General features: G+C 41.1%; 1 protein-coding gene across 25 annotated transcripts in view; it reads left to right on the top strand.

Annotated features, from left to right (window-relative positions):
• Positions 1-14,919, top strand: part of DTNA (dystrobrevin alpha) — a 235,196-nt gene that overhangs the window by 182,241 nt on the left and 38,036 nt on the right. For 9 of the 25 annotated variants that reach the window (XM_075416222.1, XM_075416202.1, XM_075416204.1 and 6 more), the window contains 5 exons: positions 867-991; positions 6,299-6,379; positions 8,283-8,372; positions 13,992-14,069; positions 14,688-14,780. In XM_075416222.1, coding sequence (XP_075272337.1) covers positions 867-991; positions 6,299-6,379; positions 8,283-8,372; positions 13,992-14,069; positions 14,688-14,780 — 467 coding nt within the window. Of the gene's footprint in view, positions 1-866; positions 992-6,298; positions 6,380-7,825; positions 7,977-8,282; positions 8,373-13,991; positions 14,070-14,687; positions 14,781-14,919 lie in introns of those variants that run through there. The other 16 variants (XM_075416219.1, XM_075416218.1, XM_075416221.1 and 13 more) reach the window with 8 other exon arrangements.

Raw genomic sequence — 14,919 nt, 5'->3', positions numbered from 1 at the left:
ACCTCTCACACAGCCTAAAAGGCACCCTGGATCTCCGAGCCCTTCCTTAGAAAAGTGTTCAGCTGCAAAGAGTGTCCAGACAAAATTAGAAAGCAGAAAATACTGACTGGGTTTTTAGACCAGCTGATGGGATCTCGGGGTGAAAAGCGTGCTTCTCGCGCAGAGCGTCCCCGTCTTTCGGTGTCAGTGACAGTACGTCAGCCTCTTCAGGCACGCTGTTGCCATGATGGAGCAATTCCCATTGTGCGTGTGTCCGAAATTTCCCGTTCCCCAGCACGGCAGGGGCTGCAGCAGCCGCAGGAGGTGGAAGAGGAGCTTTATAACAGCAGCTAAATAGTACAGGGCGCTGGAGCCGAGGAGGGAAATGCAAGCGAAGAGAAAGGATGTATCAGCCTTGTGCCCGGCCCACAACTTAGGAAGGCAACTGTCCCGTACGGTGTACCTATATGGACAGGCATACACAGATTTGTTCTGCTTGCACTCCCAAGCTGGTGAGGTACGAGCCAGCTCCAGTCTGGGCAATGCTAACTTTGTGCTGTTCTTCATTGAATAGTACCTGAGTGCAGCATTGCAAAGAAGCCATGGCAACTGCATCTGTCCCAATAGATAGACCCTGGCAGATGCGTCTGTCCATATAAATATACCCCCCCTAGCCTACTCTGAAGGCCCCTGAAGCTAAGAGTAACCTTTCCTCCAATCTGAGCGGTCTTTGCCTTACCAGACTCTCGGGGCGGGAGGGGGGCGAGGGGGATGTCAGTGAATATGTACGTAAGCTGTAGAGCTTCCAGTTGTTTTGTGCTTCCTGTAGCAGAAACAGTATGCACCTTACTTGTCCAGATTACCTCTGCCTTCCTTGTTCCTCCCAGAAATCACCTGCTAAGAAGCTAACTAATGCACTTAGCAAGTCTTTAAGCTGTGCTTCCAGCCGTGAACCTTTGCACCCAATGTTCCCTGACCAGCCTGAAAAACCTCTAAACCTGGCTCATATTGTGTAAGTATCTGTGTGCTGTAGAGAAACTAAGCTTATTGTAGGAGTTGCTTACACCAAGTGTAGATACTATAGCTCTGAACAAAACAGGAGGCAGCTGTGGCATATCAAGCTCAGTGCATCACAAGTGCAAATTCACTGATAGAGGTATTTAGTATAAAAATGTTCTTCTGGTGTGACTTCACTTGAGAAGTCCATGGGATATGTATTTATAACCAAATACTGGGACACAATGTTGTGATGTCCCTGTTCTCCTCAGGAGATATCTATGCAGTTTCATATCATTTCATCAGCACTTTGGGCCGTGTTCATACTGAGAACATTAGTTTTGTCATCTAGAGGCTCTCAGCTTCAGTGTAGCACAGGTATGTCTTGACACGAGGCACCAGAGAAAAGTTAAGTCCTACTAATTTTGTTGAAATCGGTGCCAGAGTTCTCTCTGACTTTAGTACAGCTGAGGCTTCACCCAGCCCTGAAGATGAGCTACGTGATTCTGCATAGTAGTTGTGCCTTTAATTGCCAAGTCACTTGAAGAGGGTCTTTACATTTTGATATTTTGGGAAAGCAAAATTATTTTTTGATATAGTAGTTTGTGTCACTACTTTTTCTCTGCAGGAATCAAGAAACTCAAAGCAGGGAGAAAAAGTATTTGTGCCGGGTGGGGAAATCATCACTTTGGATTTTTGTTTTCTTGTAAATCATGTCCACCATCCATAGTGGCAGTTGCTCAGATTTTCTCATTTATCAGTTTGTTTTACCTTTGCTTCCTGGGTCCTTAGAAAGAAAAAAAAAAAAGAAGTTAAATTTTCCGGGAAAAATCAAGACACTGGTTGGAAGAAAGCTACAAAGACAATAACTTGGAAAAATTATTCCAAAGATACAGCCTTTAAAGTATTTATCTTGTGCTGGTGGTGCATGTCTTAAGATCTTTCTTGACCACCTTCCCAGGGGCCCTGACTGAAGCATTTCAGACAGCAGCCATTAAAATGGTATTTGCATGCTGCGTATCTGTGTTACTGGCTGCTGAAGCTGCTCCGGTCTGTAATTATTATACATATTAATTTTTGTCAGTACTAAATGTTTGTGTGTAGCATCTTTAAGGGCAAGTGCATGCTGGCCAATGTGGGCTGTGTGACACCTGGAAACTTCATCTAACCTGATATTTTAAGGATAAATCGTGCTGATGGTCCTCCTTGGGTGGTTACAGCAGAACTTTTTGAAGGCATAAAAGAGTGCTCTGCTCTTCAGACACAAGGTGCCTCTGACAGATACGTAGTGCCAAATCCCTGTTGCACTCGACTGCCAGTTAAAACCCACGCACCTCTTTATGGAGGTGTAACGGGAGGATGTTGTTCTTTGGAAGAAATCATCAGGAGTTGGATCTGCTGAGCTACCCCGCTGCTGTGCGAGATATAAAAGACTGGCTCTGCTGGAGAGTCGGTGATAATTTCACAGGGCAGATTTTGGCCATCCTTCAGAGAAATGGAAAGAGACAGAGAGCATGAAACTGAAAGAGAAGCCTCTGTTCCCTGTTGGCTGGAGGCCCTCGAAGGCCTAGGAGTATGTCAGAAGATAACAGGTAGTGAAAACTGGGCTACTGTGAATGGATTAAATGCATTTAGGCAAGGCAAGGGGAAAGTACCATAATTGAGCAGGATCTGTTCCAAACCTTTGCTGTGAAATTAACACCTTCCCTTCTTCCTAACTATACAGACATAATTTACAGTGATTGGATGTGAGAATGAACCACCATCTACTTTGTTTTATGGTAGAGTTTCTCTTTATTCGTAGATTGAAGGCAATAGAAGTTGGCAATATATGTTGGCTATAATGATACAGGAGTGAAAAACCTGTAAGTTGTGGAGGCAGCATGATCTACAGCATAATTCACATAAATTAACTGAGGGGAGAGATACGCTACAGTACCTCATTGAGAATGTCTTCTAGCTGATGTGATTTTTATTTTTAAACATAATGGAAGTTGAGAGAAACAGCTCTGGGCAGGAATCCAGGCAAAAAGGGTTTTATATGTGCATTTAATGGAAGAATTTTGGCAACAAAACAATATCCTTTTCTTAGCTTCTAGCTTAAATGGGGACAAGTACTCCCTGCATTACTATGCAGCCGTTCCTTTTCATCATTTTTCCACCTTTGAGTGGTACCAGACAGAAAGACTGCATAGTTCTTCTGTTTTACTTGTGCCATGCAAAATTTTCAATTAAGCAAGAAACACACCTAAGGCTCGTCTAAAGAAGTAGTTATCAAGGTGTCATTAACCTGATGGAGGAACTCACTGTCCCCCGATGAAGGGGTCATTTTTCCTTTTTGTATATGAGATTGGCAACAAAATAGAAACACCAGACTGCAGATGACGAATGGCATGTCCAGTGCATCATGGAGAGATTTTCAAATGCGTTCTGTGCTGGCCTGACTTCATTTCCATCTAAGCCCATGGAACCATTATTTTTGACATCAGTGCGAAGAGGTTAGACCAGCATGGAGTACTTTGGAAAATTCCTCTTATTTAATTTGGTTTATTACTATGGGTGTGTGTTGTGCCATAACGTGCATTTATTACATAGTGTTTTTCAATAGTATTAAGTGTTTTGTGCCTCCCTGAGGAAAGCTGATTGAGTATCATCAGCTGACTTTTATGAGAAAGCTTAATCACTCCCAGAAGTTTAGAAATTACCTTGGAAAGATGTATGTTTGTAGTCAATAGCTAGTTTTCCTTTGCTTTACCGTAAAGTCTGCTGTTCTTGTCTTATCACATCATACAACTGCATATGTATGTTTGAACATCCGTTTGATATTCAGGCTCAACCTAAGGAAAGCGACAGGGGGCATCAGCCTTTGAGAAAGTTGTCTTGGGAAAACTCAGATTAGTTTAATATAGTTTTCTTCATGTAAGAATTGACAAACTGATGCTAATCACAAAACCTTAGCAAAGCCTTAAGGTTTATTGGCATTTGTACACAAGAGTAACTCTGCATATGTAAACGGATCAATGACCTTTTGTGCATACAGGCTCTCATGCTTTTTTCAGAATCAGGGTCATAAGAATGGAGTATGTCCAATGCACTACTTAGAACACATACACATTAAACTGACAATTTAATTAATGATCTCTTTTCCATTTCATTTTGGCTGCAAAAGAGATACTTGGTGAGTATTTTTCTTCTTTAGTACACTTATTGGAGGAAAAAGCTTGGAAAAAATGCAAGAATCTCATTATTACTGATCCTTAACTTTTTATCAGAGTCCAAATACATGGTGTCTTTGAATACAGAGACAGTGAAAGGGAAGAGCTCTTTTGGGGGTAAGAAACTTTCCCTTCCACCCTTATTTTGAGAAAAAGCTTAGAGAAGACGTTAACCTGAAGTGTGTATGTGGCGATGTGCTGAAGTCCATGGGTGCCTCATACCGACTTCCTGCTCACTCAGTGGAGGTGCACTGGGTGCAAGGCAAAGCCAAGGCCAAGCTCTGCCAAGGGAGTCCTCCTCCTGCCTCCTTCCCCACGACAGCAGTGAGAACCACTCTCTCCTCCTTTCTGCTCTGATGTTTAGGACTCCACAGCCCAGGGCTAGACTCATCGTTCAGAAGCCTGGGCCTGTACCCAGTTAGTTTTCGGATGTGTTCACTGGCCAGTAATTGTGTTCAGAAAAGGAAAAATGTAGTAGTCACATGTAGTTATTGTGAACTATTTCTCCTACATCAATTACCAGTTTACAGTTCCCAGGTAACAAAATACTGGTTGCTTACCCATTAATTAAAATTAGTTTCTAGGTATTCTCTCAAAGTTTATTTTCAAAGCTCTGTATTTGAAGACTCGTACCACAGTGACATTTCCAGTGGATTGGCTCTGATCATCGTCTCATCCAGGATCTTCCTAGCTCTGATGGAGTCCATGAAAAATAATATGAAAGATGTCTCCATAAGTACATAGAGCACAAAGTGCTGCTTCTCAAATTTGTGGCTGACCAGAACTGGAGTTTTTCATGTGGATCTGCAGGTGCAGGGTTAGGCTAAAACTGTATTTTCAAATAAATAAATAAGTAACACGCCAAATCCTGTATCTTTCTATTCCCATTTTTAAACTTCTTAAAATCGCTGTGGTATTTTCATGCTGAGAAATCCATTTGGACTTGTCAAAGACCACTTTTATGCTTGTTTTCTAACAGTTACAAAATAAGAAGGAAAACACATAGTAAAAGTTCACTTCTGTTCAGAACAGGCTTTCTTCATTTTTTAAAAGTGGCTTGAGTGACCAGTTGTCTTGCACAATTAAAGCCCAGTGAATATTTTGCAGATGGCTACTATATTTTCATTTGCACATTTGCAGAATTGGGAAAGCAAGACAGATCTTTCACAGAACTTAAAGGGTATATTAACCAACTTGAAATCTAGGCAATTTGAAGTCTGAATTATATATGGCTTCAGGTTCTGCTCATATCTGTTATTTAATAACATGTTTTTTAGTTTTTCCAGAGTGTCTATATCTTTTGTCCAGTGTTGCATAAGAAGTCCATTAAGAACGGGAAATTTCTCCTTCTTGGATGCAGAAAAAAATATTATGCACAAAGTATTTTTTAAAAGTAGACAATAAAAGAAAGCACAGGAAATATTCCTTCTCATTTCATTTTTAGTAAGAGCAGGAAATAAAGAATGTAGTAATAATAAAACCATCATTATTAATGGGTCCTCTTAAACTAAATACTTCTTTTAAATTTTGATTTAGGGCTTTGATATACCAGTTGAAAAGCTTTGCAGTTAAACCAGTTTAGTACTACATGTACTTTATGGGACGCTGAGGGCTACGGTTACATGGTGGTCACTATGTGGATATGGTAGCATAGAGCTTAGTGCCAGGGATAACCTCATGAAAAGATGTGTAATTTATTGGCAGTCACCCCCTGCAGACCTCCGTGCTGCCCCAGCAAACCTGCTACCAGTGCTCAACCTGGCTGGTTGAAAGCAGTGACTGTGCTGTGGACCGCCGGCTCTGGAAAGAACAAATGGCATAGCGGTTATTTTGCCAAAGCAGAAAAAAAAATCAAGCAAGTTGCTTAAAACTCATCTCAGCGCACACAAAAGCGTTGTTTCTTTCCAGGCCTAAGTAAAAGTGTGGTTTTATCGACTTCTGTTTAAGAACACGGCATCTTTAATTTGGAACTATTGGTAGTTAAAGCAGAAGATACTAGTAGTAATTTTACTTTAACAAGAAGCTCATTTAATTCCCTGTAAATTCTGTTGCTGATGAGTTTTCTTTTGTGCAAAATTAATGCAGCTGGGTATTTTGCCTTCTTGTAGGCCCCCTCGACCTGTAACCAGCATGAACGACACACTCTTCTCCCACTCTGTTCCCTCAGGAAGTCCTTTTGCAAACAGAAGGTGAGTTCTTACTCTAATTTCAGTTCAACTCCCATAAGAGGGTGATGGAGGTTTCAATTTTCAGTTCTCCCCTAGGAAAAAAAAACTCAAATCACACAACCAAAACCAAAATAAAATTAAAAAACGTGAGGAGAAAATGCCTTGGTTGTTTTGGACTGATACCAAGATATCTCGATAGAGAGCTGGCATTAGGGCACCCCAAACTTCTCACAGCAGAGCACAGAATTTCAGTTCCCATTTGCACCCTGATATCACACTGAATGTGCTCACATGCAACCGAAGCCCGCTCCCATAGGGGCTGAAAATGGGCTGCTGGTGGAAGCCGTTCTGTAGCAGCTCTGTGGGAATAGAAACTGGGAGATGCCGTAGCCTACTGGGAATGCCTGCATCATACTGCAAGAAAGATGTGAACAAAGAGAAAACGTGCTCATACTTGCAAGGTACAGCAAGACATCCTTTCTCCTGTTAAACCATTCAGATTTTCATTAAGGCTACCAGAGAGAAAGGGTGGTCTTGGTGTATGGTGACCCTTCATCAAACAAATCAGAAAAGAGTGGTCAGAAACATTGATCCCAAAGAGAGGTGCTTGCAGCTGAGTGTATATTTTGGCTCAGTATTTTGGCTCACGTGGCCGAAATATGCATGTAGTATTTGCCAGCGGATTCACCTGATCTACGTAAGCCTACCAATGCACATAGATGGGAAGGTGGCAGAAAAATAACTAACCACTGTATTGGGGAAGATGAGTGCTGTCTTCCTTGGGTGCATTTTATTGCTTGGCTCCTGCTGTACATGTCAGTGCTTTAGTGCTCTAAACAACCAAACACAATCTCTGAGTATGCATGGCTACCTTTTTTAACACCAAAACCAAACCCACAGAGTACCACGCTGCAATGTCACAGTAAAGATGGTTTACTACCACTTTGAGTCATGAGCTTTGTTACCAGGAGCTGTAAACTGTAAGCTCTTGGTGTTGTCTTAGTGCAAGTAGCTGCTGGGTGTGACTGATATCTATTTGAAAGCCAGTCCCAAAGCAGCCCCCAAGACCAGATCTGCTGCCTGTACAGAGAGTGAGACTGCAAATGCGTATTCATTTCTGTTGTTGGAGTATATGGCATTGTATGTACCATGGCAAGGCAGGATAATCTATTTGTGGTCTCTCCAGAACAGGTCATTAAGAGCAGTGCTCTTTAAGAGTGTAGCTGTTGCTTCTGTTTATCCCCAAGAAGTCCCTGTGCTCATTCAACAAAAGTATGCTTTGCCATGTAGGCCAGGGACCTGCAGTAGCAATCACAGCATTATCTACTGTGCTACTTGTTTTTCTTTACGTATGAAAAAATCCTGATTATCTTACTTTTGTATTCTTTAGTAATTCAACTGACTGTCTTAAACTGTCAGGATTAAACGTATATGATCCTTGAGCCATTAGAATTCCTTTTCTCCTAGAGGAAGAGTTCCTTGATGGAGAATCCCCTGAAGACAGCAGACAATACAAACCCCATAACCATAGGTACCCGGACTTCTTTACAAGTGGATAGTACGACGTCCTTACACAGCAAAAAGTTTCCATGGTGTAGCAGTCAGTTCTGCCTTTTTCAGAGTTAACAGTATCCTGATATGTAAAGCAATTATATTGCTCGTATATTAAAAGCTATTGTAACTTTTGTTTCAATGACCTAAAGGATTTTTAAGTGTTTGACAGCTTATTCTCATTATTTTTATTTTCACCTCTTATAAATTTAACTTGCACTTTTTTATTAAAAAAATGCACCCTATTGTCACGTCAGTATCCTTTCTAAATGGTTACAAATTGTATTTATTGCCATGAACCCACTTTGAACACACTAGTCTCTGTGTATACTTTTTGAGGTATTAACAAGGTTTCATTGTTTGAATCATTCAGGTTACTTGGGGATATAAATGCAGCCAGTCCTGTGGCTGATGAGCATTCTCTTATAAAGCTGTATGTAAATCAGCTTCACAACAATTCACGGTCAGTATGACAGGACTAACCCACTAATGGCCATAGTTCTGTAGCTCGTGCACTAAATCATTAGCGATTCTGCTAAACTACTAATGATATTCTTTAAGGAAGGCTCTGGTGGGCTAGAGGGTTTCTGTGGCTCTAATTACTCTTTTGAATAGACTTCCTGCCAGCTGTGGGCTCTGCCAGCTGCTCTCGCTTCTTCACAGCACAAATCTTTCGTTTTACCCCTTCATGTAGGATTAATATTAATGTGGCTAGAAGAATTTGGAAACTTTGTTTTTGAAAATAAAAAAAAATACACCTTTATGGTTTCATCGTCAGTGTATGACTTGCCTGATGTGTTCTTGACCGAGGAACGAAAGAGGCTCGCACGAGAGCCTGGAAACGACTCCAGGCCTCACAGCCAGCCTCCTCTTCCTCTTCCACAGCTCTCGCTGCTGGTCATTACTGTTCTGCCGTTAGCGCCGCTTGCCAGTAACCTCCCCCGGGCCCTTCTGCTTTGCGTTTCAAATGGCCACAGAAAAGGCAGATCTAAGTCCTGCTGAAGCTGATGAAGACTTCCCATTGACGTAGTGAGCATTGGGTTTGGACTGATGCCTCTGGTTGCTGCACCCTTTTTCCAGCATTTCCTTTCATCTTAGTGACCTAAAGGAAGAGGCTATTTCATCCTGCATAAAATAAATATGCAGCTGGATGAGTTTCCCGAATTTTTTTTTACTCTGAAGTGTAATGACCTTTCGTTTTTTCTTTTTTGATTAGTCCATGAGCATTAGCTATAATTCAGTAAGACAGTACTGAGACCAAGGTACTTTTCTGCTAAATGCCAAGTTCTTCAATCTGCGTTAGATTAACAACAGTATCTTCATTCTTTCTTCTGGGTTTTACTGTTATTATTGCAGGGAAAATTAGGCCTCATTAGTGGAAGCTCATCCTCTTGTATATCAGAGAAACAGACTTTGACAGCTCTGTTTGCAGTTGTGCTGATTTTATGTTAAATGCTCCATGATTCATATTATAATAAAAATTGTACAAACTCAGGGTAAAATTTCTAGCTGAAGGTAATCAAAGCTAAAAGCTCTGCTGGCTATGTTTCCACTGCAGACAAGTTATGGTTACTTTAATTTGTGTTGCAGTCCAATCCAGAGGTTTCAGATAGCTTTAGAGAAAGTTTTTATGTAATTGGAATGTTTATGCAAAGGAGAAATGGCACAGCCTGTCGTTTGTAGCATTCCCATGGTATTTATTTCAGCTGGTTGTGTTCACGTAAGAACATAACCATTCGCAACCAGTTTCTCTCTGTAGCAGCAAATGCTGAATTCAGCACACGACCCATTCTGCTGCTGGAAATGGATATGGTATCATACATTCCACAGAATATCATCTTCATTTCTGGATTCATACATAAAAATGGGAAATGAACGGGGAAGAAAAAGAATCTTACTAGTGAAAAGATCTTTGATAACTAGTAAATACGACGACAAATCATGGGGAACAGATGAAAAGGGATTGAACATTTTGTGTTCTCTGCAGTTTAATTGCATCTGAAGCACCGATTTTGGGTGGGTACACAGTTATTCCAAATCTCAAAGGAGGCTGGATTCAGGCTTTCCCTGAAGTGGTTCCTGGTTTCTTCAAGCCACTTCAGAATCAAAATCCCTTTAAAATTTCTCTGCTTGCCTTGCATGGTTTGAGCCACCATGTCCGTAAGGGAGCTTTCATGAGAAGTCTGGCATAAAAATTACAAGCACCTTTCTTCTGAATCTGTACAGCCTGCAAATTGACATCAGCAGTATGCTCTGTACACCTTAAGAACAACTTTAAAGCACTTACATTAGAAAAGAAGAAACAAAAAATCTGTGATCTTCTTCCAAATACCAAATCAGTCATTTGCTGCAATGACGGCCAATATGTGATTAAAAACAAAAGTCCTGTAATTTTTTACTGTTGCTAATATTCAGGTTTTAATGTCCCGTTTGGTTTTGTGATCTCCAGTTACCCACAGGGCAGCAGCAGAAGAGAATGTTGCTGCAGAGTACGTAATGCCCTTGCAAACTCAATGAATTGGATATCTTATGTCAAAACAGGAAAGTTGGGCATTATAGAAACTTCTGTCCAGTCAAGAGGAATAACTCTGTACCCTGAATTGATGTTTCCTTCCTTATTCAGGTTCTTTTATTTGCCAGCTGCAGTCTGTCAGTGCTGCCTTAAAGTACATAGCTACCATAGTAAGGGGTACAATGCCTTTATTAATGAACGTCTACTTTAAGCTGTTGACTTACAGGGCTGAGTGGGATAGGACGAAACAGAATGTTTTTTCTTGCATTTTTCTCAGCCCCCTCTCACAGCTAATACATTTAGTTCTTCTAAAGGAGTAATACACGGAGTAAATGGAGTGATACGGCACGTTCTGATGAACTTGAAATTACTTGATAGTTCTGTGGTAGATAGAAAGAATGCGCTATGGTATCAAATGCCCATAGCCAAGGAGAAACTGAGTCTTATTTAATGCTGAGTCAGAGTAGCTGGTGCCTTTTTGAACTCCACATAAAAGCTAGTAAGAATTCCATATTCTGCCTGGGCATAGCGAGAGATTAGGCCAAATTTCTGGACAACAGCTATCTTTGGAGCAAAACATACTGGTTACTGCTGTTGTCCACATTTCTATCTCTAAGGAGTGCGGTAGACTTGAACTGCATGTTGCCTTTGTATGTTCCTTTCAGAACAAGATGAGAACCTTCCTTATTTCATCAGCAGTATTCTGCCTGCTAAAGGAAAGGTTTATATGTCTAATTGTTTAGTAGCCAGGTAGACACTAAAGAGGATATAACATTTACACCAATATTGTTAGGTCTGCATCTTTGTAGACATCTGCTTAGAGTTGGAGAGTTTTTCTGTTATTTTGGATGGGGAAGCATTCTTCAGCATCTTACAAAATGTTCCATTTTAACAGGGATATATCTTTAAAATGTATGGTCCTGTTGGTAGAACCCAGAGAAACTCACTGTGGCCAAAACAAGCTCTGAAGTATTAGCTGTATTTTGGGGAATATGTGGAGGATGTAGGAGGCTGTGGAAGAACAAGGACAAGTGTCAGCTCTTCCAAACGAAGGAAGGTTGCAGATGGAAACAGGGACAAAGATCAAAGGGCCTACACAAAAGACAGCCTAACCTTTGTATCCAAAGATACTGAAATTATGGAGGAATTAGTAAGCACCTGAAGGATATTAAACCAATGAGAAGTAGCCAACATGGGTTTGTCAAGAACAAATTATGTCAAACCAAAGTAATTTGTTTCATTGACAGGATAACTGGTCCAGTGGGTAAAAAAGAAGCAGCAGATATGACCACACAGGTTGACCATAAAAGGACTGTTGACACAGTCCCAGATGACACAGAAGTACCCAAAGGAAATACGGAGTAGGGGCAATTAGTATAAGAGCAACACTGAAAATCAGTAATTACACTTTCAGAAGTTTGCTGTCATTCTAGGAGGAGGACGTATCAGCTGGGATTCTTGAAGGCTGTCCTAAGTCAGACACTATGCTCTGTTGCTTGTAATGACCTAGTCAGAGCAATAGAGTGTTTGTATGCAATTTGTAGACAGTACAAAGGTTGAAACAGTTACGGGAAGGAGTGCTTGGAGAGCAGTTTCTAAATTAAAAATGAGCTCAGTTGCAATGATAGTAATTGATGTCCAGATGATCTGAGATCAGCTAGAAGAAACTCAGTAATTATAAGCGATAAGTGCTGTAGCAAGGAAGCAAATAATCAAACAAAAGATGGAGCATAATTAGATGGACAGAAATACTTTAGCAGAGGACCTGGTAGTTGTAGTGAACTGCAAACTAATTAAAGTCAGCAATACAATTGTTAGATTGCATCTGACCCTGGGACATCATGTGGAAAGCCATTAAAACTCATTCCCTGGGTGAGGAGACATCTGCCTGGAGGTTTGCACCCAGTGTAGGGCAGCAGCACAGGGACAAATATGTGAACTAGCATGACAGAGTCCAGAGGAGACACCCAAACGTCAGAAAAGCTTAGAAAACATAACTCAAGAAACGGTTGGAAGATACAGGTTTGCTTAATCAACTAAAGGAAATGAACATTGAAAGACACAATATCAGTTGCTCAGTGAGTAAAGTTTGCTTGCCTGTCCCTCCACCCTAACTATGGTGCTGCTGGAGCACAGGAGAAGAGAACTTATGGTTGGCAGAAGGAACATCACACTGCACTGTTAGACAGCAAAGCACAAAATCTGCCCTGGTGTCTTTGGTCTCCCAGTGTGGCAACCTATTAATATTTACTTAAAAACTGAGCACTGCAATTTTGGCTGATGTGGTACACCCCGTACCCCCTGAATGCATTTTCCTTCTGTAACTGGGGAAAAACCACAGTGAAATACGTATGCTTCTAGATGGCATGGGGTGTGTTTATCTATGTGGGTATTGCTTCTGTGGAAGCACAACAGACATAAATAGCATGCTGATGGGCATAGGAATGTGAAGCAAGCATTTTTTTCTTGCTGTGCAGTACTGGATTTCATTCAGCTATCTTCCAGAAGTATTATTAATCAGTAGGGCTTGGATTCTTAGGACACGCTTAGATATCATCCTTATCAGAACCCCACTGCCAACCTTGACCTCCCAAAGGAAGGGGAACAGCACGCGCTTTGTCTTACCGAGTTCCTCCTTTGTCCTAATAGTAAAGGTTTTGATCTTCAGTCCATCAGAGCCACAGCTGCACGGATTTATCCTGCATCACATTTGTGCAGCATCATCTGCCTGTACACACATGCATGTGCGCACACACACACACACACAGCCCCCCAGATGCGCAGGTGCGTGCATGCTCATGCACTGGTCTTTTGATCAAAGACAGTTACGATATCAGTAGCCAAACCAAAAAACAACAGTGAATAATTATTAAAAAGAATCAAGTAAAATACATTTTTGTTTTGATTTGTTGTTTTTTAAACAAAAAAGCTGCAGCATGAAAGAAAAACTAACATTTACATCTCTCCATTTAGAGCCAGTGTTATCTTAAGAAATTATTAACATAGATATTTTAGCATTGGGAAAGATGCACTTACTGCAATCCGTTAAATACTGTAATTAGAAAAAAAAAGTTCATTTGATGAACTATACATTTTTTTATATCATCAAAAGAACAGTACTTCTGAAAATTAAATTCGTGTATCCCCCATCATTGAATGTAAATAAGGCATATTTCCATAGATTATTGAAACTATCTTATGGCAAATGTGGAGAAAAGCAATTTAGCTGTTACGGTGAAGCTTTCCCAGCTTGAAAGCTGCATTTCAGATGACGTTTACCTCAGACTCTGCCTGGAAACTACACAAACCTTCAGCTCTCCACTTGTGAGAGGCACATTTTGTTTGTCTTTTGTGCAGCGAAGGCTTTATAGTTTGCTTGTGGAGAACAGAAGGGGAGACTTTAATTCCTCACTTTGCATTTCCTGAAGTTTTCTAAAATTTCTTTAAATCTTCCGTTGTTATTTTAATTCAGTCTAGGGCACTTGAATGAGTTTCTCCAAACTCTGTTCTGTAATGAATTTCAGACATTGCTGTTTACCCTCTTCTTAGTTTTCCTGTCTTATTAACTAGCTCTCCTTCCAAGAATACTGAAGTAGAGCAGAGCAAACAGCTGGCTAGGGCTGCTCCAGCTTTCTTGAAAGGCAAAGGGTAAGTTAAAGAGAGAATATGTTCTGAGCTTGCACTAACACAACTAAACCAAACCCTTTTCCTCTATTCCTCCCGCTTTTAATGTATTCTGTAAACATCCTTCCTGAGAAAATTGTGATAATCAATTAACCCAGTGAGCTAAGCAGGGCATGTTTAAGTATATTTATGTACACCTGGATGCGTGAGGTCTTGATCAGACACTTCCAGGCAAATCCAGCTTGCGATTTCAGTATGTTAATCGTGTGTAACATATGTATATTTAATGTATATATGCAGTACATGGCATATTAAAGCAAATAGTGCTGACCTCACAAGCTGCTGTATCTTGAAATAAATGGTATTGTACAGCTCCAGTCCCTGGCCTGATCTGGCCTCTCGCTGATTTCCAAGGCTGGCTCTGTGGTCGAGGGGGACTCTACCATCCTAAGCCGTTAAACACTTAACAGATAAGTTACAATAGTAACACAATAATTTCTGCGCTTGGTATTTTTTTTACTAAGAACGCTTAAGTATTCATTCCTAAATTCCCGTTTCACATTCTCACTTGCTCCTGCTCTCTCTGTTTACTTCCCTCTGTCTGTCCGGACCGCCCCCTCTCTCCCCCCGACCCCGTTCCAGGTTACAGTACAGCCTCGATGTTGCAGACAGGCTGGCCGATGAACATGTACTCATCGGGTTGTATGTCAACATGCTGCAGAGCAACCCCGCACGGTTAGTGCAGGTTTGGCACCTTTGGGGAACCCAGCAAAGGGACATTGGTCGGCCAGGTGCCCTCACTGTTTCCTCCTGGCTGCAAGCTGAAGCAGCTCTTTATGACCACTCACCTAAAGGGGGTGTGTGTGACTGCAGG

Source organism: Opisthocomus hoazin, chromosome 3 (genome assembly GCF_030867145.1).
Source record: "Opisthocomus hoazin isolate bOpiHoa1 chromosome 3, bOpiHoa1.hap1, whole genome shotgun sequence".
In the NCBI taxonomy this organism is placed as follows: Eukaryota; Metazoa; Chordata; class Aves; order Opisthocomiformes; family Opisthocomidae; genus Opisthocomus; species Opisthocomus hoazin.
The sequence above is the reverse complement of the archived record's forward strand: the minus strand, read 5'-3'. Positions and strand labels throughout refer to the sequence as shown.